The 24,838-nt window shown below is 37.1% G+C and overlaps 1 protein-coding gene and 1 long non-coding RNA gene across 5 annotated transcripts in view; one reads left to right on the forward strand and one right to left on the reverse strand.

Annotated features, from left to right (window-relative positions):
- Nucleotides 1–19,964: 19,964 nt before the first annotated feature.
- Nucleotides 19,965–22,932, forward strand: LOC127421278 (uncharacterized). Its single transcript, XR_007893972.1, has 2 exons — nucleotides 19,965–21,391; nucleotides 22,067–22,932. It is a non-coding gene; the product is annotated as an uncharacterized LOC127421278 (long non-coding RNA).
- LOC127421269 (CYFIP-related Rac1 interactor A-like) overlaps nucleotides 22,661–24,838 on the reverse strand; it is a 39,885-nt gene continuing 37,707 nt past the window's right edge. For all 4 annotated transcript variants that reach the window (XM_051664164.1, XM_051664161.1, XM_051664163.1 and 1 more), the window contains one exon: nucleotides 22,661–24,451. In XM_051664164.1, coding sequence (XP_051520124.1) covers nucleotides 24,388–24,451 — 64 coding nt within the window. In that variant the 3' untranslated portion in view covers nucleotides 22,661–24,387. The remainder of the gene's footprint in view (nucleotides 24,452–24,838) is intronic.

The following is a 24,838-nucleotide window of genomic DNA, read 5'->3' on the forward strand; positions in this document are numbered from 1 at the left end:
TCAGCTGAAATCGTCAGTGTTTACTGAAATTCGTATCATATCCCCAATGGATTAAGCATAAGTGTTTAGCATATGGCATGTTTGAGCTCCATGTTTTGAGTGAAAAGTCTGCAGAGTGGCACCAATAGAGTTGTAAAATGATTTGTTTTTAGTTGTGAATTATGAAATACAGTCAACAGAAATGTATATTTTATTAACTCTACCCCCTAACCCAAACCCTAAACCTAACCGTCAGTTGAGTAAAAATGTAATCTCGGAGAGAAAATGCAACCTCCGAATCGAGCTTGTTGTTTATGTAAACGCAAGCTTCCTGGTTCCCGCGGAGCCAGAACCCGTGTATCTGAGGCTGTTCGCACAATGCTTTAAAAGGCAATTTCAGGAACCTCTTAATTGCTTTCAATACATTGTATTAAAATGTTGGCAACCTTCTCTAGAAATCCAACTCTAGATATCGGTGTCAGCTATTGAAAAACTCATATCAACTATCCACTACAGTATTTTAGATTAGGATTATTTAAACACAAATCATAGTATGAGGAAAGTTGTATGTTGAAATTGCCTGTATGGTGTACCATTTCTTTTAGATTTTTCAAGTACTCATCTGTACACATTTGCACACAAGTACACATTTTGGTCCTGGAGTATTTCCGAAAATTTATTTAACCTATGATTGATTTGTGATGATTATCTGATGCAGTATAGAACAGGAATTTTATGACATTGTAGTATGTCCTAATACTGGCAGATTTAATACACTGTGCTTTGAAGTACATACTTTACCACTATTAGCCCAGTACGTAGATTCCGTACTTCATAAAAGTATGGAAATCAGGATTTGGCCTATATGTAGTGGGTCCTGCTTTGCTTTCGGGTTTATCAGTACGTGACTGTGTATCTAAGTGGAGTGAATGAGGGTCACAGTCAGGCACAGTCTACCCCCTTTGATGGCCCCTTGTCAAGGTCCGGTGACCTCTGAAACTCAACCAACATGCATGATTCGTTTTCCCTTCAACTTCTTATCTCTCTCTCCTTCACTTTCTCTGATACACTCCCCTTCTAGGAACTCTCTCACATTCTTTCTCTCTCATCTTACCTTTCCCCTCCATTACTTGAATATCAGCTTAAATGGGGAGGTCATGTCTTAATATTCTCTCAGCTTTTCTCCTTTTCTTCTTTTCCCTGCACTGTCTGTCTCTCATTCTCTCATTTTTTCTCATTAAGTAATGATATCATAGAAAATGAATCATGTTGTTCTGGAGTGCAGTAGAACAGTCTGTGCCTAGTCCTTAGCAGAGGTCAGCTTTGTGTCTGTTAGTAATAGCCATGCGGCACACTGCTCCGCAAGCAAACCGTCTTCCCTCCCTGTATAGAATTAGTGTCAGTTAAGGTATATACTGTATAAGCATTGCATAAATGGAAACGCTGATAACATACCTTTTAACCTTTGTTCCCTCGCCAGGCAGTGAACCGTGTCTGTTTGCATTCAGAGGAGGAGAGCATTCAACAATGTTTTTATCTGTTTGTCAATCTCCCTCCCTTGAATGTGGTTATGAATGACAGGTGTGTAGAGCTTTCTCTGATTCACTGACTGATTAAATGCATGTACTGTAAATGGAAAAAACCTAAAAAGTTTGCATGTCCCAATATCAAGCTCAAAAGTTTCTTTATTTTTTTATTTTTATTTTTTTGTGGTGGCGCTTGTGGCTGTTGTAGTTCATTTGTGGTTTGGTCAGCCAGACTAAAGCTCTGTTCCAAAACCTAGTAAGCGGTCTACCTAGACCGCAAAGACTGTTCTTAAAGTTAGGCGTCAACATTATTAAAATAAAGCTAATACTAATAATATTAATACTTAACACTTAAGATACCTCATTTTGACTTAATTCTGGGGTAGCATTGCATGTATCTTTCACATATATGGCATGCCCTGAATGTATTACAATTAGCCCAATGGCAAAACGGATGCAAAATGCCAGAGTTGTTGGGAATTTTTTTTATTATAAATGTACTTCAATGTATAAAAAACAAAACAATTATAAAATATTTGCCAAAATTGCCAAATTTGAACAAACAGATCCTGCAGATGCTGTGGATCCAGTTGTATTGGTTGTGAATGTCAACATTGACAAAATGTGGCATGTGTTCTCTGAGTATCCTGTTGGCCATGTGAACCAATTTTTGTGTAGTTTGAGCATTGCACTTACAAGATTCATGCCAATTAGTCATTATGGCCCTTGCCTAAAAATACATATGCTTATAACTTAATCAAAATACCTTGTCAACAACTTTTTGTCAGGACGGTCTCTAGATGATGAGAGTTACATTTAATGCAAATCTTACTTTTTTCTTGCAGGAATGGAAATTCATTATAATTTTATTCAGGTGCAAAGGAAGGATTTAGAAAACAAAATTATTCTCGCCTTTATGGTTTCAGAGGTATCAAAAATGTAAATTAGCTTATAATAGTGCCATGTTGTGGCTGATCTTTCACAAAACGTGGTACACAGCTTCTTGTAGACACCCTACATATATACAAAGTTTCATGTTAATCGGACAGTCACATGAATTTGTTGGCTACTGAATTCTGAATGGCTATTGGTGGGCATTTTTGTAGATTTGTCTGATTGATGTTTTAAGTATATGTTAGCACTTGCCCCAAAGAACATGCATGCCAAATTTCGATTTCAGTTGAACAGTTGCGGGGTTATAGCAGGTTGATGAGTGAATTTGTCCCACGCCCCAAAAAATAATTGGCTTATATCTTAAAAGTTTTTGACAAATCAAAATATTTGAACATATTTTACCAGGAGGATCCTTAGATGATATGTGCCAAATTTTGTGGAAATCGGACATGTGGCCGGTTAAAAAAAGGTTTTTCAGAAAATGAAAAATGGTGGTAAAAAAATATACATGGAAATGAATCCTGAGATATGTATTTTGTTCGCTATTTGTGCATGGACAACAAAATCGTAATATTTAGGAAAAAAGTGACTACCCAAAATTTGATGGTGCTAGGCATTTTTCATGCTGATTAGAGTAGCTAGTATGCTTATTAGAGATTTGCTTAGCAACATGCTAACATCAAACTCTATTGTGAATTAGTCTCCCATATGCTTAACATACTGTAAAGAGTACTATTTGTTTGTCACATGGAGTTGCTGCTTACAAAGACCATTCCAAAGACCGTTCCAAATCAGTTACTTGTGAGGTTTCATGTTGGTTAGGATGCTGCCTTAAAAGGTTGCTGACGTAGGCAGTAGACAGCAAGGCAGCTCATTAGGTTTTGAACATCTAAAGTGTGTAAAAAGTCCACTATGTACATTTCTATGTCTGAAAAGTGGAGTTTGTATTGGGTTTAAGTAGTCAGAGGCAGTATGCCGTGATCACTCTTAAATTCGCCTTTGAGTCTACATGATAATCCTAATCCCCTTAGACAAAAACACTCAGCCATCTGGTGCTAGCCTGACAAATGCAGCTAATAAACACGCATACAAGCCCACAGCCAGTCGGGCACAAACACTGATAGTAACTTAACACGCAACTGTTGCAAGACAGATTTACAGAAACATTTGTGAACAATGTGGTTGTCACCTGCTTTGTGTATATTGATTCTAGCTAGCTGACTTCAGCAGCTTTCTATGAAAACATTAGAAGTAGACATAATAGTAAATGTTACAGAATGCATATATATGGTTTGATAACATAATTTAGTTATGGGATTTCAAGCTATTGGTAAGAGTGAAATCCAGTCACTATCAACCATCAAATTCTCAACCAGAGAAGCATGTCCTGTTTCATGTTTACCTGGAAGTGTAAAAAAATATTTTTCTGAGGTTAAAGCAGGATAGTCGTAGTCGTTATCTTATGACAAGGTTTGGACACAAACATTATAGTTTGTAATCACTTATTTTCACCAAAAACGTGTTTGTGAACCCATATGGGATTGTGTTGACATTCAAAATATCCATGACTTCAGCATTAGCACCTGTTTCTAACGCTGGTACCATGTGTAACAGTGCTGTCAACTGGAAAACACATTATTTCCTGGCACAAAACACCATGTTGTTGTTTTAAGAGAACCAGCAGATATTGCACATTTAGCCCTAACCCAAACACATGGGACTAATGCATAGTTTAACGAAGGTCAGGCCTGCTATCTTTTCATGCTCCCAGAGTTATAATTTGTGACATTTTTCACTCTGCAAAGCTGCTTTTTCTCTGCTTTTAATGTTTGTTACTTTGCTGATTTTAGTGGAATTTTTAAATTTTTTTAAAGGGAAAATTTACGGTATAATGGTGAAACGGGTGGTGGAGTGTCATTATTGTCTGAATGGTATTAAGGTGGTCACACGCTCCATTCACTTCTATTCAAATGCATCCGAACACTGGAGAACGAAACGCAAGTTCATGTTAAGAAATTTCGCATGCAGATGAAAGTTCAAGTTTGGCAAACTCTGAACTGCAAATTTGTATGACGAGAAGACGTATGTCCAATAGGGAATCGAAACTGACCTTTTGGCTCAGCACAAAGAATACATTTTTAAAAGCTGCTAGTTATTAATTGTAGCAGGAAAGTAAATGGCATATTTTAACATTTTAAATTTTAAATTCTGTATTTAATATATTTTTTATTAAAACCAGAACCACTCCCCGTTCAACACCATGGCTGCGTCTGAATCCAAAGGATAGCTAGCTACCTTGTTGCCATGCTGACCTATCAGTCAATGACTTTACAGACAGCGTTTGCTTACGAAGGTACCTCCTGAAATTGGTTTTGTACAGGCTTTTGTGGCAGCACTATGTCATATCGTTGCTAGGATACCAGCAATCATTCAGTCCAACCAATCCACAACAGACTAGAACAAAAACGAGAGTATTGGCGATAACCAAGTGTATATTTAATAACTACCATACTTTTTTCTCACTAGGAATGAAATCAAAAGTTGGAAAAAGTGGAAAAAAATAGTACATTTAAATACAAAAAACTGGCTATCAACTGCCTCTTCGGCCGCCATTATATTTCTTCGGCTCAACTGGTGTGGATCTGCACGCACAGGATTGTGGGATTTCATAGGAAGCGAAGGATCCATCTATGCTGCCTTCAAAAATCGATCAGGTGAAGGTATCTCAGTATGCAGGATGTGACGCGAACATTGGATTCGGACGTGCCTTGATCCCTTCTTACCTACGTATACAGCCTCTGGAGGCAGCATTTTCCTGGTTTCGGATGCAGCCCGTATCAATATTTTAGTTCTAGTTCAAAAAATTCTAAAGTGTTTTGTGATTGTCCTCTTCAGTGTATGGTTAAGCTATGGCTGTCAGTTTAACATTTTAATTTAGTACAGTTATTCAAAAAAAAAAAAAAATGCAATAATAATTGACACATTTAATCATGTAGCCAAACCACACTTACTGAGAGCGGGCAACACAGAGTAAAGACCTGTTTTTAAAGGATGCATTCTTGCGTATAATATGGCAAGATGGAGCGCAACTAAATGTAAAAGAATGCAGTGTTGCAAGTATGGGACACTGAAAAAACTGTAAGATGTGGCGCAAAAACTAAAAATCTCCATTTGACTTTTGTAGCATAGACCGACAATTGAAAAATGTTGCATGCAAGAATGCACAGCCAGTATACCTCAAACAGATTGACAAATTTGATCACAAAATGCATTGCTGTAGACCAGGGCTTTTCAACATCATCAACAAGCAGGCCAAATGGAGAAGTTCTTCAGGGCATGCGGGCCAAACCAGAAGCCATTTTGTCAGCAAAAAGCTTCTATCTGCAGATAACAGTCCTATTATATACAGTAGTATAATATTTATTCACTATATAAATACAACATCTGTTGAGCTTTCATCATATTTTGTCATGAGAAACACTTCACCGAGCAGGAAATTCTGAAAATGTAAAGTTAACTTGAGACAAAAGCATGCAAAATCAACTAAAAAGTGTTTTTAATAATATGCTTTCAGACTGATGACATGTGGATGCAAGAGAATTGCATCGACATATAGTGCCCCTTCATATAATTCTTTGACTACGGTTACAATATTACTGCTTAAAAAACCCCACATGGTAACACTTTACAATAAGGTTGTATTTGTTAACATTAGTAGATGCAGGTATCATGAACTATCAATGAACAATAATTTAATCAGCATTTATTTATCTTAGGTAATGTTATTAAAAATGAATGTAAAAATACAAATGTTCATTGTAAGTTCATGTTAGTTCATAATGCACTAATGTTAACATATCGAACTTTTAAAACAAAATTTGTATATGTTGAAATTAACACTAATTAAGATTAAGTGCTGTAAAAGTGTTGTAGTTGATGTACAAATGTTAATGTAGTTACTTAATGTTACTGAATACAATCTTATTGTAAAGTGTTACCAAACACATTGGTTTAGTAGTGTGAAGAGTAGGCAGGCTAGTTGACAGTCCATTCTTGATGGAAATTTGTCATGTTTTTCTTCAGAACCAGCATTTTTTTGGCGGAGAGTTCAAAATGCCTTCTGTCTTTTTGACAGCTAGAAAACTAATATATCCGGTCAATTGCATTTCTCTGTTTTTGAAAAATGCCCACAGTACATGATGCAAGGGATTAGAAGTGATAAAAATGTGAGAAAATTACGTTTAAATCGCAACCGTGAAAACAGGACCGGAGAGAGATGTGAGTGAGGGTTTGGGGAGAGAAACAAGAGATTTCAAGTGCTGTCCAATGGAATAATTCATGAATACGATTCATGCTGACAAAATCACACGACTGCCAGATGCTGATCACATTGCGAGAGAAAATAAAAATCCGCTCTTGGCACAAATGTTGACTTTTTATAGAATGATTTAAACTTTTGAATGGACAAATCAAAAATTTTCGTGACCAAATTAATACATTTACTTATCTGTTTCTCCAAACTCACTCTCAAACTCACACTTGTCAGTCATCGGTTATTTTAGTTATTAAATGTTCCCATTCAGTCTGACAGATGATTATTTGTACTGCAACCTCCGAAAGCATCTCGCTGATTTTAAAAAAGGAATTATTGACAGCTGAGACCCACATTCTCCACTGCGTGAGGTGGGTGTTAAGAGTCTTAGAAAAAAATAATAGTGCATATGTAAAAATTACTTTTTTTACCATAAGGAAAGCAAGAGAAAATTTCCAAGAGGCCGGATTGCGCCTGCGGGCCGCCAGTTGAAGAGGCCTGTTGTAGACTGTAGGCTTGTCCAGAACAAATATTATTATATGCGATTACTTGTGATTACTTTGATTAATGTAATTTGATTACATTTTTGTAATCGATTGACAGCCCTAGCTTAAGCCTTTCCTCATTGTGCATGAGTGTAGTGGTCAGATGCAGGAATGCTGGCAGGGTGGTTGGGCGGCCTGTTTGAGTTGGCTACCAGCCTGTCTGCTACTCTGTGCCCCCTTTGAACTTCATCCATAGTTGTCCTACCATTTAACAATACGACTACATCTGTAAATGTTTGAGTTCTTGTCTTCAAATCCCTAAACTGTCTATGGCTCCTGTTTTTATTTTTTGGATAGTTTTTATTGTATCTTTGTCAGAAAGCCTCAGGGTATTGTTATCTAACGAATACACTGAACTTGAATTCCACACGTCTCTCAGCGTGAATGTCATGTCAAAATAACTGAGGACACTCATATTTATGATGCTTGTTGCTCTTTTCTGTGGTGTGGAATGAACCTTGCCTGGTGAATGTCTCAATAACAGTGGATTAGACACACACAGGCCTTATGTCGTGATCCTTACCATACACACAAACAGCTGAAACTTTGAAGGTCTGTTTGATAAGATGCCATCAGTTCTCAATAACAGTGTTTACCAGCAGTACCACAGGGAACAATCGCTATCTTGCCCATCACTTTAGGAGCACCATGTTCCCTTCTAAATACCTAGTGGTTTCTCTCCATCTCTGCTTCTCTTGCTCTTGTCAGGGGCAGTTTTTAACTCTGTCAGCTCTTCTTTAACATGTCTTGTTCTTGTTTGATTCGTTGCACCTGGTAACAAAGGGCTGTAACAGTTTATGAAAAACTCCCCTAGGTGTTCCCTTGGTGGTTTAGGGTGGCCTCACATTTGCATATTCTTGATTACAACCATAAAGTAACAGTTGCCCGGCTTCCCAAGAATGATCACACCCTCGGTTGAGATTTATCAACAGAGAAAGGGAAAGAGATGGACAGAGATAAGCGATGGAGCCGATGTGAAAATGTTTGATGGGAGATGGCACTTGTCCGTGAGTTGAAATAATGTTGCTGATCCTAGGTTACCAGAAGTATCGGAAACAACATGCCAACCTCCCGTGTGATCATGCTGACCAGTTTATCCTCATAAATACCCTTTTAGCAGACTTCGTTGTCAGATTGTAGCTTGCTATTTTCAAAAAAAGCTCTTTCCATTTTTGTGTGCAATATGAACATAACTTGTTGTCTGAGGATGAGACTAGGTTACATGCAGCTGTTTTGTAGCTTTATGTGACTGAAGATAGTCTGACAATATTGGTCTATATAAATCTATTTCTATGAGTCCTTGGCAGAAGAATAATGTGAAGTCAGTTTATGTAACTGTACTCAGTAACAAATCGCATCTTGCACGAGCACAACCTTCCTCCCACAACTTCCATTTGTACTTTTCCTTTTTTCTGGCCATGCAATGTTTGCATCTTTGGTCAGTTTGTTTTTGAGGAAGCTCTCGGGTCTAATGCAGGATATCTCTGGAGTTGTGTTTGTTGTCAGAAACCCTCTCAGGCTAACGGGCAGCAGCCACCTGTTAAACACTGCTGACTCACTCTGGTTTTGTTTGACAGGATGCAGGACACGCATGCACACATGCATTCTCTTTCCCCTCTTACTGCTAGCTGGTTAAGCAGTAGAGATTTCCATCTCTCAAATAGCGGTAAAGGAGATGAACTTGGATATTTCCTTAATCTCTTTTTTTCTTCCTTGCTTGCTCCCTCTTTTACTGAGGCTAAGTCTCACTTCCTCTCTGCCTCCCTCTTTACCTCTAGAGATTTTGAGGCACTTGATGAGTCAAGCCTTCAGTTGAAGGGTTTAAAATATGGTAAACTGAACTTAGCCTAAAGATCCTTTTTGGAAAAAAAAAACAAAAAAAAAAAACATAGCTGATCGCTTAGCCTAGTCTTAGCTATGTCTCAGCGGTAACACGCTGAACAAGCCACGTGATAAGATGCACGGATTGACATCTCAGGCACGGAGGCAACTGAGATTCATCCTCCGCCACCCGGATTGAGGCGAGTCACTTCGCCACCACGAGGACTTAGAGCGCATTGGGAATTGGGCATTCCAAATTGGGGAGAAAATCCAAAAAAATTTAAATGGAAATCACGGTGAAGGTTCGCATTTGGTGTGAAAAGGCTTTAACATTCATAAAGTCATATGGTTTTGGAATGACAATGACATTGAGTAAATGACAGAATTTTCATTTTTGGATGATTTGTGCCTTTAAGAAGTTTTATTTTACAGCAGGGAATCTTTGCTCTCTTTTTTTTCGCAGACACAGCCTATTTCTCTGCTTCTCCTCTTCCCAGGCTCCCACTCACACACTTACTCTTTTTCACAAAAAGAAGTAAACACTCCCCCATTGCAGATTTTCATGTCGGCCATGAGTAAGTTGCATTCTCACACATAACCCTGTCATACGTCAGCATTCCTTGCATTCTGTGTAAGCCATACAGGTTTCGTATGACATATGGGAGAGAAAATGGAGATTCTTTTTTGGGCAATCTATTTCTTTAACCATTTACAACCCTTTTTTTTTTTTTTAATCTTCGAAAAGTTTCAATTTAGCTAGTTATCTGAAATATTATTGAGATAGTGTATTAGCTTGTGGTAGCTCAGAGCGGTGATGTAATATCTAATGTGTGAATAATCAAGCGTGTTTTCTGGAGGTGTCAGAGCAGTAACTTATCTGATTGGATGAAGCAGGCAAGTGATGCCGATAGGAGGCTAATTACTTCATTTTCTGTCGAGGTCACATTTCGAGGACACATGCAGTTGATCTGATGTGAGAGGCCTGCAGGGAGACATGTGAGGTGCTGCTGTCTCTGTGTTCTGATTTACTCACCCTCATGTCATTCAATGTTGTATGACTTTCTTCTTCAGAACACAAAAGATTTAACGAGACATATTGAATGTCACAGACCATCTTCTCTATACAATGGCAGTGGTGGCTCACTTTAAAACTTAAAGGACCTAATATTATCATAAAAGTAGTTAATTAACGTCTGCATTATTTTCCAAGTCTTCTGAAGGCTTACGATAGGTTTCGGTGAGAAACAACACAAAATTTGAACTTGACGTCTATTGCGCATTTATGAGCACTTTGAGACAAGCTTGTTTACAGAACTTGCATAGTTCAGCACTAAAAACGTTCTCAAAAGTTCTTACATGAATGTGGTCTGTTTATCCAATCACAAAACATTATGGACCCCTTTTACACCTGTATTTATGGCTGTCCACTTGTAATAGCTTCAAAACGGTTCTCAATACCAGATGTAAACGGGGTCAAAGGATGCATTAACTAAAAGCATATGTCCTTTTTTGATGATCTGAGTTTCTGTGAGCTTAACTGCCTTTGTGTTTGTGTCTGCATTCTTTAAAAATGTCTCAGTGGGGACAACTTGATCACATGGGAAGTTGGCATGTTGTTTCAAAGCGTTCCGGATACTCTAGGATTGGCCAATCCTTATGCCGACAAGAGGCATCACCTATCAGACATTTTTGCATCGGCTCCAGTATGTTTTCCTTACCCCGGTAGTGCGACTGGACTTGCGTTGTGTCAACAGCATGGGAGACCCGTGTTCAGATCCCACATTGAAACCACGAAGTACTCTCGTTCACATAATCAGTGACTAGCACGATTCGGAGGTTGCATTTTTTTCCCCCTAACATTACATTTTTACTCCACTAATGGTTAGGTTTAGTTTTGGGATTTGGGTTGGGGGGTACAGTGTGAAAATGTGCATTCCTCCTCACTGAAGTGCAACTTGCTTTTGGCGCCCCTCTGTGGACTTTATACCCGGAAAACGGAGCTCACACATGCCCAAGTCAACCTACTGTTTCCGATTTCACTGTGAGATCACTCACAAATAATTTTTGTAAGCCAGTTTGCATGTTAATGCCGTGTAGGAGCATGTGTATGCGTCTAGACGCTGGATTGTCTGTGTGTTTGGTGCAGAATGTTAGAGCTCTGCAGATTTCCTGCCGTGTTATGTAATCCGAGGGCAGTGGGTTTTCTCCTTCACTGTTATTTTCCTTTTTCCTTCCTTGAGCAGATCTGTTGCTCTGCTCCTCTCTTCCTGTTTTCTCAGTGGCCCACTGAACCCTTTCCCAGAGACAGGATAAGAGCACTCAGCTGAAAGACACACACCCCCGTGAGTCACAGTGCTGGTTTTCCCCCAATACCCCAGAGTATTACTCTGTCTTTCTGTGTGTATTAAAAATAATCTGCTTCATAAACACTCTGTTTACCGTAACCCGGATATGCCCTGTGCTTTCTGTACTGTGCCGCTTTTCCACTCAACATTCTCTTAAGAAAATGTACAAATCTAGCCATTTGGTTACAGATTGATTTTTAGGCAAGCATGTACATTTTATCATCAGTTGAAGACAGCTGTGCTGCAGGCAAAGACAGAGTTAGTTGTGCGGTAAACGACAGAAAGAAACCGGTAAGGTGAGAGTTTCACATTTGAGATGGTGAGAGAAAGTTTAATAGGACATAAGAGGCTTGTGTGTGTTGAATGTATTCTGGATGAGGTAAGGCAGGTGTGGTGGTTAGTCCGGTTGTGTGATTGTTGGCCCTGTGGCTAGAAATGGTGAGAAAGGAAGGTGGCAGATTGGCTGCAATACTTCTCTGTGCCAGGTCACATTCACTTCATACCACAACACAGTTATTTATAAAAGACTCTTTACACACACAGCCACCAGCTGGGGGAATAACATGAGAGTTTTAATCTGTGATGATACACTGTGTACTTAAGAAATAGTTGAGGCTTGAGGGAAAAGCAGAATTTCACAGCCTTGAGACATCATAGAGCATTAGATTCTTCTGTGGCTTTGTCTGTTGAGATGGACAGGTTTTTTTCTGTCTTTTAGATGAACAGTTTTTTTTTATTTTTAATTTTTATTTTTTTTATTGCCAATGTTTAGTTTTGTCATTATGGCTTAATATCCAGTGCAAAACATTGGTAACAATTTACAGTCATGTTATCATGAGGAAATGCATTAGTTAAAATTAACTAACAATGAATTCATACAGCCTTTTGGTTGATGATAATTTATAAAATACTATTGTTCATTGTTTGTTAATATTAGTCCATTATGCATTTACTAATGTTAACATACACTATTTTAAATGTGGAAAAGATGTTGACGTAGAAATAAAGATTAATAAATGCAGTAAAACTTTACAATAAGATTCTATTTATTTACAGTATTAAATCCATTAAAGGTATATTCTAGGTCCAATACAAGCTAAGCTTGGTCGACAGCATTGGTGGCATAATGTGGATTACCGCAAAAAATACTTTTTACTCGTAAATCGAGGTTACAATTAGGCACTTACGTGGGACCAATTTTTGGAGGGTTTAAAGGCAGGAATGTAAAGCTTATCATTTTATAAAAGCACTTACATTAATTCTTCTAGTAAAACTCATGTATTGCTTGAGCTGTAAAGTTATTTAAATTTTTATAGTCATTTTCGGGTTTACAGTGTTACATCGTCAAGGCACTGAAGTTATAAAGTTGGATATAACTTTACACAGAAAAAGTTAGTAAGTGATTTTATCACATTAAAATCATGTTTACACACACATTATGTCTTGTGGCTATACTTTTGAAACAATGAGTATTTTAATGTTTACTGATTGGCTCCATTCACTTCCATTGTACAGTAAGTGCCTCAATGTGACGCAGATTTATTTTTTTTTTATTTTTTTTAAGAAAAGGCGGGACAAGTCCAAATTCATTTTTGTAGTAATCAACATTATGCCACAATGCTGTCGATTGAGCTTAACTTGTTTTAAATCCAGAATATTTCTTTAAGTATCATTACCTTTTTTTTTAATTGTTTTTTTTTTTTTTTACCAAATTTTCCTTAACAGCAGATAAACGGCACATTCAAACAGTTCTTTCACACTTTCAGAATTTTTTTTCAACTGTTTTATAAATAAATATTTGAAGTCAAAGAATAATCTCTAATATTCTGGGTGTGCCTTGGGGTAATTTCTGGCCCACCTTTGGCTATGCCACTGTTTACAGCATTTAGTAGTTTTGGTTAATGTAATTTTTTTAAAATACAATTGTTCATTGTTAATTCATATTAATTCATAGTGCATTTACTAATGTTAAACAACTTAAAATGTTACAAATGTATTATGTTACAATTAATTAGATTAATAAATGCTGTAACACTTTACAATAATTCTATTTGTTAACACGAGTAAATGTATTAGGTAGTCATGAACCAACAAGGAGCAATATTTCTTTACAGCATTTAACTTTTTTTATGTTAATTTATAAAAATACAGTTGTTCACTGTTATTTCATGGTAACTCAATGCAATAACTAAAGTGTGTGTATATGTAAAACTTCTAATGTAAAAAAAAAAAATTATTAGTTTATGTTGGAATAAACATTAATCAATTAGTAAGTGCTGTAAAATGTTTGTTGATAGTTCACCTTAACTAACTAATGAATACAACTTTATTGTCATATTTTACCATTGATTATTCATGTTAACATATGCAACCTATATGAACTGTTTCCATCAGCCATCTTAAATAACAGCTCTGCAATGTCTTTTGTGTCCTGTCTTGTTTCCCTCCCTCTATTCCTCCTCTCCTTTAAAACAATCTCTTATTTCTGGGGGCATTTCGCGCCAAAACCAAGGCGCGAACACAAATGTGGGCGTTAAACTGTTCTCTTTAACCCTTTACTGCATTTACAAACTACTGCACTCTGTTTCAACCATGTGTGTGTGTGTGTTTGATACTGCATGTGTCCCTTAGCTATCTTACAGTATATATCTTTTATAGAGGGTGTATTTGAATGTGTCAGATAAAGGCTGAATGTTTTCACTGGTTGCATGGGTACGGCTGGGCCGGCTGGCCTCAAGTTGCCGCGGGAGAAAGAGATAGGAGTGGCCAGAGCCGGTCTGCTGCATTCTAGCTGCAGTTTAGCGCTCTGGTTTTCCCGCTACTAGAGCCTGCCATGAGGGAGGAGCACTGGCACAAAGACAGCAAAGGAGGCTTTCCCGCCAAATGCCTCACATGCAAATGAGCCCTGGTGTGCAGGGGCGTACAGCCGTTTGAAACGGAGTTAACCATTTCAGTGCTGCAACACAGTATACACGAACCTCCTAACCCAAGAAGCCTTATAAAGACTTACATAAGCACACAGTCCCACCTTATGTTCCAAGTTATGTAACTCACAGCAGCTCTGGCTCGCATATACTCAGAACATGTGTGTGTCCCCTCTGTACACTAATAGAAGTAACAAAGTGCTTATAGATGTTAATGACTTTGCCATGCCTGAAAATGAGTTATGTCTAGCCTCTTTGAACTTTTGATTTATGGGCTTACACATTGGTGTGGAAAGTTTGCATGTACTATTACACAAAGGCTTGAATGAGTGGCAATAAAGTTTATGACTTAATGTACACAGATGGGTCTTGGTTTGAATGTTTTTACACATTTCAGTGACTTTTGAATTGATTACTGAAGTTTTACAGCTGTTGTACATGCAGATGTACTAGTACCTTGTGTCTTTGATAGACATTTCAAACTTTTCAACACTATCTCAGGGAGAGCCTCTTGCTTTCTGTTTGTAATATCAGTTCCTGTGATTATAGAATAAAATGCTTTACACTAAGAGATGCAAGCAGCTCTGAGACACACATACACACAGAGCTACAAGTGTTACATGAGCCAAAGGAAAAGCAGGAGTTACAGAGCTGGAATACTAGCACAGAGTTATCTTTACTAGCAGTAAAAAAAAAAAAAAGTGTATCTGCATTGTTGTGCTGCTTTGAAGTTATCACTTTAATGTATAACTTTATTATAATTCCACGAAAAGAATGGTAATGTACAGTTAGCCAGTCATTATCGCAAAATAAAGCTGACAGGTTCATCAGGACTGAACACAAAGCAAATAAGATGATCCATGTTCTTTTTTGTACATGGCTACTGGCTATTAAATAAATTGACATGATATATTAAATTCAGTTCAACTTATCTTATGTAAGAAGAAAACTGAGCTATATAACTGATCGATATAAAATACATAAAAGTAGCGCTGCTATGTAGGAAATTGCCTGGGACCACAGTTTTTATATATATATATATATATATATATATATATATATATATATATATACTGTAATTGTAATTCAACTGGATTGATTAGGTGTACATTTCAGAATTAAGAATATATATATATATATACAGTTGTGCTCAAAAGTTTGCATACCCTGGCAGAAATTTTGGCATTGATTTTGAAAATGACTTTTATTTAAGGATAGTGAACATATGAAGCTATTTATTATCACATAGTTGTTTGGCTCCTTTTTAAATCATAATGGTAACAGAAATCACCCAAATGGCCCTGATCAAAAGTTTACATACCCTTGAATGTTTGGCCTTGTTACAGACACACAAGGTGACACACACAGGTTTAAATGGCAATTGAAGGTTAATTTCCCACACTTGTGGCTTTTTAAATTGCAGTTAGTGTCTGCGTATAAACAGTAAATGAGTTTGTTAGCTCTCACGTGGATGCACTGAGCAGGCTAGATACTGAGCCATGGAGCAGAAAAGAACTGTCAAAAGACCTGCGTAACAAGGTAATGGAACTTTATAAAGATGGAAAAGGATATAAAAAGATATCCAAAGCCTTGAAAATGCCAGTCAGTACTGTTCAATCACTTAAGAAGTGGAAAATTCGGGGATCTTTTGATACCAAGCCAAGGTCAGGTAGACCAAGAAAGATTTCAGCCACAACTGCCAGAAGAATTGTTCGGGATACAAAGAAAAACCCACAGGTAACCTCAGGAGAAATACAGGCTGCTCTGGAAAAAGACGGTGTGGTTGTTTAAAGGAGCACAATACGACGATACTTGAACAAAAATGAGCTGCATGGTCGAGTTGCCAGAAAGAAGCCTTTACTATACCAGTGCCACAAAAAAAACCTGGTTACAATATGCCCGACAACACCTTGACACGCCTCACAGCTTCTGGCACACTGTAATTTGGAGGGACGAGAACAAAATAGAGCTTTATGGTCACAACCATAAGCGCTATGTTTGGAGAGGGGTCAACAAGTATTGTGCTCCTTGAAACAACCACACTGTCTTTTTCCAGAGCAGCCTGTATTTCTCCTGAGGTTACCTGTGGGTTTTTCTTTGTATCCCGAACAATTCTTCTGGCAGTTGTGGCTGAAATCTTTCTTGGTCTACCTGACCTTGGCTTGGTATCAAGAGATCCCTGAATTTTCCACTTCTTAATAAGTGATTGAACAGTACTGAGCATTTTCAAGGCTTTGGATATCTTTTTATATCCTTTTCCATCTTTATAAAGTTCCATTACCTTGTTACGCAGGTCTTTTGACAGTTTGTTTCTGCTCCCCATGGCTCAGTATCTAGCCTGCTCAATGCATCCACGTGAGAGCTAACAAACTCATTGACTATTTATACACAGATACTAATTGCAATTTAAAAAGCCACAGGTGTGGGAAATTAACCTTTAATTGCCATTTAAACCTGTGTGTGTCACCTTGTGTGTCTGTAACAAGGCCAAACATTCAAAGGTATTTAAACTTTTGATCAGGGCCATTTGGGTGATTTCTGTTACCATTATGATTTAAAAAGGAGCCAAACAACTATGTGATAATAAATGGCTTCATATGATCACTATCCTTAAATAAAAGGCAGGTTTTTTTTTTGCATGATCAGTCATATTTTCAAAATCAATGCCAAAATTTCACAATTTCTGCCAGGGTATGCAAACTTTTGAGCACAACTGTATATATATATATATATATATATATATATATAAATGTTTTATATTGTTATATAATATTCAATATATAATACAGATTTGCAAGCTATGACGGTGTGCAATTCTACCCACCTGCCTACAACCACTCAGGTTTGTAAGTGGTGTTTATTTGTTATTTAAATTAGTGAAATATTTAATAATTGATTTTCAGTAAGAATGGATTCCTTGCAGTTGCATGCAACTGTAAATGTTTGTGTGATGCGCTCTTAACAGCTCTGTTGTTACAGTTGGTGTGGGTGTGTACAGGGCAGGTGGAGGTGATGGCGGTTAGGGAATATAACCGCAGCTCATTTCCCTTGAACAAAAGAAATAGGATACACACAATAACTGAATTGTGAGTTACCCAGACTCAAGTTTATGGGAGTGGACTGATAAACTAGGCTAATCCAATGCTTGTAAATGACACTAACACTTCTGTCAACCCTTAAGGGCCTCGGTCATAAAAAAGAGCCAGTAACTGTCACTGGGCATGGTCCATCCCTCCGGCTAGAAAATCTCACCCTACACTTCCCTCTCTTTCTACTGTCTTCCGTGTGCGGGGGTGGAACAGCCTGGCCCGTGTCGGGCCAGTTTGTTTAGCTTGGCAATACGCCTGTCAATGGACTGGCAGCTCCAGAATTAACCTGGAAAACTCCCAAAATACTGCCACTTGCAGATTCCAGTCCAACATGAGTGATCAGCATAAGTAAGGGTGATATTGCATTCTTATAGCTGCTGTGGCCTCTGAGGAAGCTAATGGAAAGCTCTGAGATGTGATGGATTGCCTTCATCTTTAGTGGGTTAGCAATGGACATGTCTAGACATGTCAGCACTGTTCATGACAGGATAATCAGACAGGGATAAAATATTTATTTTCACATGGATGTGAACAGGGGTACAGTGGACTGAAATCAACCTTCTCTCTTGCTTTGGAAAATATTGAAATGACTAGTGATTTGTAATTACCAGTTTAATTAACTGTAATGAAACTCGGAGGTAATAGGTCGAAATAGTGGGAGAATCTTTAGACTTATATGTGTCATTTAAAGCAATAGTTCACCCAACAAGTAAATCCATATAAATTTCTTTCTTCTGTAGAACACAAACATCAGTTCCCATTCATTTCCATTGTTTGAAAAAATGAGCAGCGCTTTGATGCGAAACACCATATAAGCAGTAAGGTACTCAATATTATGTTACTACATTGATATTATAGTGGATTATTGTCCTTCTGACCCACTAATATCCACCAACTACCCTTTGCACTCACTTTGTCTTCTAAGATGTGGTAATATTTATATAGGTATAAAAAAATGTGGGTTGTGAAGCTTTTAATAGGGGCCAAAATAAAACTATATCAATTTTAGGGGCCCCTGATACTGCTGTCCAATGAATTAATAAACTCTCAATTTTAATACTCTGCTTCCCCCTGGTGGTAACTCATCACTTAAATACACTACAGATCAAAGGTTTGGACTCACTTGGCTGAATTTGTTACTCATTAAATTTTTTTCTTTCTTTTGAAATGGATGAGTTTTAAAGAAAAGCAGCATACATACAAGCATCCGAGCTGGATACCTCATGAAAACATGCATGTTGTAATGTGGCTACTTTGTAGAAGCTAAAATATACAATAAGATGATTTATGGTCATTACATACAGTAATAATAATTGAAAAATAATCATTTTTCCATTATAATTCCATAGTATCATTCCATAGCCTTGATGACTTATATCCAAAATATTAATAATAAAAATTATAAATGTGACTGTTAATATATATTGTGAATGATGTTTACTCCTTAAAGTAGTAGCACAAAATGTAATGAGTATATGGTTAAAAATAGTGGTAACACTTTAACAAATATAACTTTTGATTGTAAAAATGTATTCATATACAGGTATGTTGAAATTAACATTAAAGATTAATAAATGCTGTAAAAGTATTGTTCATTGTAAGTTCATGTTAACTAATGTTGTTTACTAATATTAACAAATGGAACCTTATTGCTTATTCCTTTTTTGCTTGAAATTCTTCTCCCTGCCCAGTAGGGGGCGATGTGCATGAAGAATGTGAATCACCAAAAACACAAGAAGAATGTGAAAGTGAAAGTGGAGATTGACTGGGCAGGGAGGAGAATTTATAGTAAAAAAAAAAAAGGGACTTAAATATTGATGTGTTTCTCACTCACACCTATCATATCATGTCTGAAGAGGATTTAACCACTGGAGTTATATGGATTACTTTTATGCTGACTTATGTGATTTTTGGAGCTTCTAAAGTTTGGCCACCATTCACTTGCATTGTATGGACCTACAGAGCTGAAATATTCTCCTAAAAATATTCATTTGTGTTCTGCAGAAGAAAGTAAGTCATACACATCTGGGATGGCATAAGTAAGGGATAATGTACATTCAGCCGGTTGTTTTCGCACAGTAAACCCCGACAGGGTGATCAGGACCCCGATACAAAGCGGAGGGGTCTTGTATCACCCTGAAAGGGTTTATTTTGCATAACAACCAGCTGACTGTACATTATCCAACTTATTACATGGCTACTAACCAAATAAATAAATTCACGAATTCATAAAATATTGAATTGCATTGAAATTATGTAATTTGAGAAGAAAGAAATCGCTGAACAGCTGGAATCAACCTCCGGTTTGTGTCGGAGTTCTGTGTAAAAAAGTACTTTGTAAAAATGACCATCTGACTCCTCAGTATTCAGCCTATTACAAGACTACTTGCCAAAAAAATGCACATGAAACATTGATTTGAGTTTAAATTATTTTATCAGCTTACTTGTAGAGATAGTACAATGATCTGAGAAGCAGGAGAGACGTCTCACAGAACCCCAATGAGCCGTCTGATACGTCTAAATCCCCGGATGCATGGTAGTTACAGAGCAATATCTGACTACCATTGACCAATCAGAATCGAGTATTCCTGAACTATATACTCTATTTATTTTACTCTGGAAACATTCTGAATATATTATGAAGTTTAGATCAGTTAATTAATTCTGATAAAATGTAATTGGTAGGGGTTACATTTATTAAGTATCTGATCTGATCTTGAAGGTATTGCTGAAAATCTAGTATTGTAGTTATAAAAGTTTTCCAATGATTTGGATGACATACATTCTGTTTTATTCATGATTTTCAACCATAATAATCAACAGAACAGCAAGTCCATATTGACTGTCCTTCATTAGTTCGGAGTATTGCATTGATTGAATTCAGTGTGCTAAGAATACAGCACCATGGACAGCAACTCAAAGCACATGACTACGGTGAGTACACATTCATTAAGTGTGATCTGAAGAATTCAATATCAAAAAGATTGGTATCATTTAGCCTTAAAAAATACATTCTCATAATACTTAATAATCTTCTTGAGCCTCATTTGAAACCTTTTATGATTAAGGTCAGAGAAAGTTAAAAAGGTAACAACAAAACTCCATGTTGAATGTACTTTAGTAAATGACAAGTTTATTTCTCGAACAAAATGTACAAAATAACAAGCAAATGGACAGACCTGCCTACTCCCCATCCCCCCACCTCCCCCAACCCTGTTTTTTTTTTTTTTTATCTTTCCCATTGATATGAACTTGAAGATCTGGAACATATTTCTAGGGCAAGTCCGATGGTCCAAGCCAAAACGCATGTTTATTTTTGTTTTCTTTTAAAGACAACACATACCCAATTCAGAGTCACTGAACAATTAAAAATGAATAAAAACACCATATTTACAATCTTGTCTGAACTTTTACAGCATGCCATCTATATATTCATACAGAATTTTGCTTTTCAACATAACTCCATATAGAAAATGTATTAGAAGATCAAATTAAGTCAGACTAACGGCGCGAGACATCCAAAGTACAGCACTGCTTTTGTCTTTTTGATTCATTCTTTTGTTTCTAACCCCACATTTTTTTAATTCAGTCATTCTGACAGAAAAAAAATCTATACTGTATGGAAAGAACATCTGTTTAGTAGGCCTCCACACAGGACAAACCTCTTATTTACACCAAGTACAGTTTTTTGCAGCTTTAAGTCTCCTTTTGATGTTAGATTTCAGTGTTATTACTGAATTTCGAAATCATCTGATTTTGGATATATTCACCCAAATGTCACAGCATATCTCCTCCATGTAAAAGGCAATGTTGCAGTTTCATTTGGCAATGATTTGCTTTTGGTTACAGAGAAAAGCAAATCCAACATTGCTGTGTTGTCTTTCTCAATGCTAAATCTATTTTTTGTTATAGACGATCAGCCACAACATTAAATCCACCTGCCTAATATTGTGTAGGTCCCCCTCGTGCCGCCAAAACAGCGCCAACCTGCATCTTAGAATAGCATTCTAAGATACTATTCTTCTCACAACAATTGTACAGAGTGGTTATCAGAGTTACCGTAGACTTTGTCAGTTTGAACCAGTCTGGCCATTCTCCGTTGACCTCTCTCATCAACAAGGCATTTCCATCCACAGAACAGCCCCTCACTGGATGTTGGCACCAACAATCATCCATGCTATTATCTAATCAGTCAATCATGTGGCAGCAGTGCAGTGCATAAGATCATGTAGCTATGGGTCTGGAGCTTCAGTTAATGTTCACATCAACCATCAGAATGGGGAAAAAATGTGATCTCAGAGATTTGGACTGTGGCATGATTGCTGGTGCCAGACGGGCTGGTTTGAGTATTTCTGTAACTGCTGATCTCCTGGGATTTTCACACACAACAGTCTCTAGAATTTACTCAGAATGGTGCCAAAAACAAAAAACAATCAGTGAGCGGCAGTTCTGTGGACGGAAATGCCTTGTTGATGAGAGAGGTCAACAGAGAATGGCCAGACTGGTTCAAACTGACAAAGTCTACGGAAACTCAGATAACCAGCCTGTACATTTGTAGTGAGAATGCTATTCTGAGATGCGGGTTGGCGCTGTTTTGGCGGCATGAGGGGGACCTACACAATATTAGGCAGGTGGTTTAAATGTTGTGGCTGATCGGTGTATGACTTTCAGTCAGACTGTAGAACCCTGAATGAGTAGCAGTGGTAAAAGAAGCAGCTATGGCACAGGGCAGAATGTGTCACGTCTGAGATACAGTTTCATGGCTTACTCAGTGTGATTTTTTTAACGTCTAAAATTTACAAGAGAATAAAATTCAAGCAATTTGAAGGATTATTTATACAACTGGCCATTAATTTTCACAGATGAATTAGCATGTTTTCAGCGTATCGTACATTGGTATGAAGGCATTTAAAATAAATTGCTGTGTTTGCAGTTTGTCACCTTGGTAGAGTATTGCTGTACAGCACTAGTGAGTAAGTCTAACAAAATGGATCATTTCTTTACAAAACTATCCTGTGCTTTCCAAATATATACAGCTATGAAACCTAAATCAGTCTCTGTTTAAAGTACGCTTTTGATTTCTGTTGGTATCAACAGAAAAATTTATCTCAATTATGGTGCATCACATGTTAACTTTACATTTATTCTGTAACAGACTTTGTTAGAGGAAATGTCATGGACTGCAATTTCCTCAGGAAACCCACAATTGCACTGAAAGAAGCATATCGAGGATAATGAGGCATATTTATTCAAATCAAATCAAGTCTAAATGCATGAAATTGGATTCAAACTGTACACAGTTTTAAGCCATGTGAAGTGGGATTCCTATCATTTTCAAGTGTGCAAAAATATTCTATAGACATACATTGGAATATGAACCATTTTTGTTGGTGGTTTTAACTGTCACTTTAAATCAAATCTTTAAAAGTTGAATACGTTTTTTGTTGTTTTTCTATCCTTATTGGGTAGGCTGCAATTCTATTCATTTTTTTATTTTAATATACATATACATCTCTATTCTTCCTGGGTTTTTTTAAACAACACAATGATGAACCATCAACAATCTATATATATATATATATACATTCTGGCAGCCAAAATCTTGGAATAATATATAGATTTTGCTGTTTCGGAAGGAAATTTGTACTTTAATTCACCAAAGTGACACTGAACTGATCACAAAGTATAGTCAGGACATTACTGATGTAAAAAACAGCACCATCACTATTTGAAAAATATAATTTTGATCAAATCTAGACAGGCCCCATTTCCAGCAGCCATCACTCCAACATCTTATCCTTGAGTAATCATGCTAAATTGCTAATTTGGTACTAGAAAACCACTCGCCATTAAATGAAGCTTAACATTGTCTTTGTGTTTGTTTATGAGTTGCCACAGTATGCAATAGACTGGCATGTCTTAAGGTCAATATTAGGTCAAAAATGGCAAAAAAAAGAAACAGCTTTCTCTAGAAACTCATCAGTCAATCATTGTTTGAAGGAATGAAGGCTATACAATGATTGAAATTGCCAAAAAACTGAAGATTTCATACAAAGGTGTACACAACAGTCTTCAAAGACAAAGGACAACTGGCTCTAACAAGGATAGAAAGAGATGTGGAAGGCCAGATTTACAACTAAACAAGAGGATAAATACATCAGAGTCTCTAGTTTGAGAAATAGACGCCTCACATGTCCTCAGCTGACAGCTTCATTGAATTCTACCTGCTCAACACCAGTTTCATGTACAACAGTAAAGAGAAGACTCAGGGGTACAGGCCTTATGGGAAGAATTGCAAAGAAAAAGCCACTTTTGAAACAGAAATTCAAAAAGAAAAGATTAGAGTGGGCAAAGAAACACAGACATTGGACAACAGATAACTGGAAAAGAGTGTTATGGATCTTAACCCCATTGAGCTTTTGTGGGATCAGCTAGACTGTAAGGTGCGTGAGAAGTGCCCGACAAGACAGCCACATCTATGGCAAGTGCTACAGGAAGCGTGGGGTGAAATGTCACCTGAGTATCTGGACAAATCTGACAGCTAGAATGGCAAGGATCTGCAAAGCTGTCATTGCTGCACGTGCAGGAGGATATTTTGTAATTTAAGAAGTTCTGAAAAAAAATTCAAATTGTAATAATAATTGTTCACGTTATTAATGTCCTGACTATACATTGTGATCAGTGGAATGCCACTTTGGTGAATAAAAGTACCAATTACTTTCCATAAGAGCAAAATCTCTAAATTATTCCAAACTTTTTGCCGCCAGTGTATATATTCATATTCCTTTCTCTTTTCTAGTATATCTTATTTAATTTGAGATTAAGTTGCATTTCACTCTTGTAAACAAACAGGTTTCAGAGGTTGCTTCACGCACATTTGTCAGCCCCCATCGTCTGTTCTCTGACAGTCTGTGTCTGTTGTCACATTCCTCTTTCTCTCCTCCTCCTGCTCTCATTGAAGCAGGGCCCTGATTTGTTTAGATGTGCTGTCATCATTTAAATGTCTTGTTGTATACCTGTATGAAAGAAAGAAGGTTTTCGTTGTCATGCATGGCAGTAGTATGGTAAATTAATGGTATCAGATGGTAATACCATGGTACTTTGATATAGGAAAAACTGGGTCTAGTTGTCCCAGGAGGAAGCTGAAGAAATTGAGGTTTTGAGTCAAACGTCTAATTGCACAAATGCTTGTTTTTTTTCTAGGAGTGGTGTTGTATGTTGGTTTCAAACGCCCTAGAATAAAAATATTTTTCAAGAACCTCCAAAATGTGAATGTTTTTGGTGAAATTTTATGTTCAAGACTTTAATTCCAATAGCATCATATTTTTGCTGTAGCTGTTGGGTAAAGAAGCTCATATATTCTTGCAAAAGTCAAATATACAATGAAACTGAAAGATTGAAAG

This window comes from Myxocyprinus asiaticus, chromosome 30 (assembly GCF_019703515.2).
Source record: "Myxocyprinus asiaticus isolate MX2 ecotype Aquarium Trade chromosome 30, UBuf_Myxa_2, whole genome shotgun sequence".
Lineage (NCBI taxonomy): Eukaryota > Metazoa > Chordata > Actinopteri > Cypriniformes > Catostomidae > Myxocyprinus > Myxocyprinus asiaticus.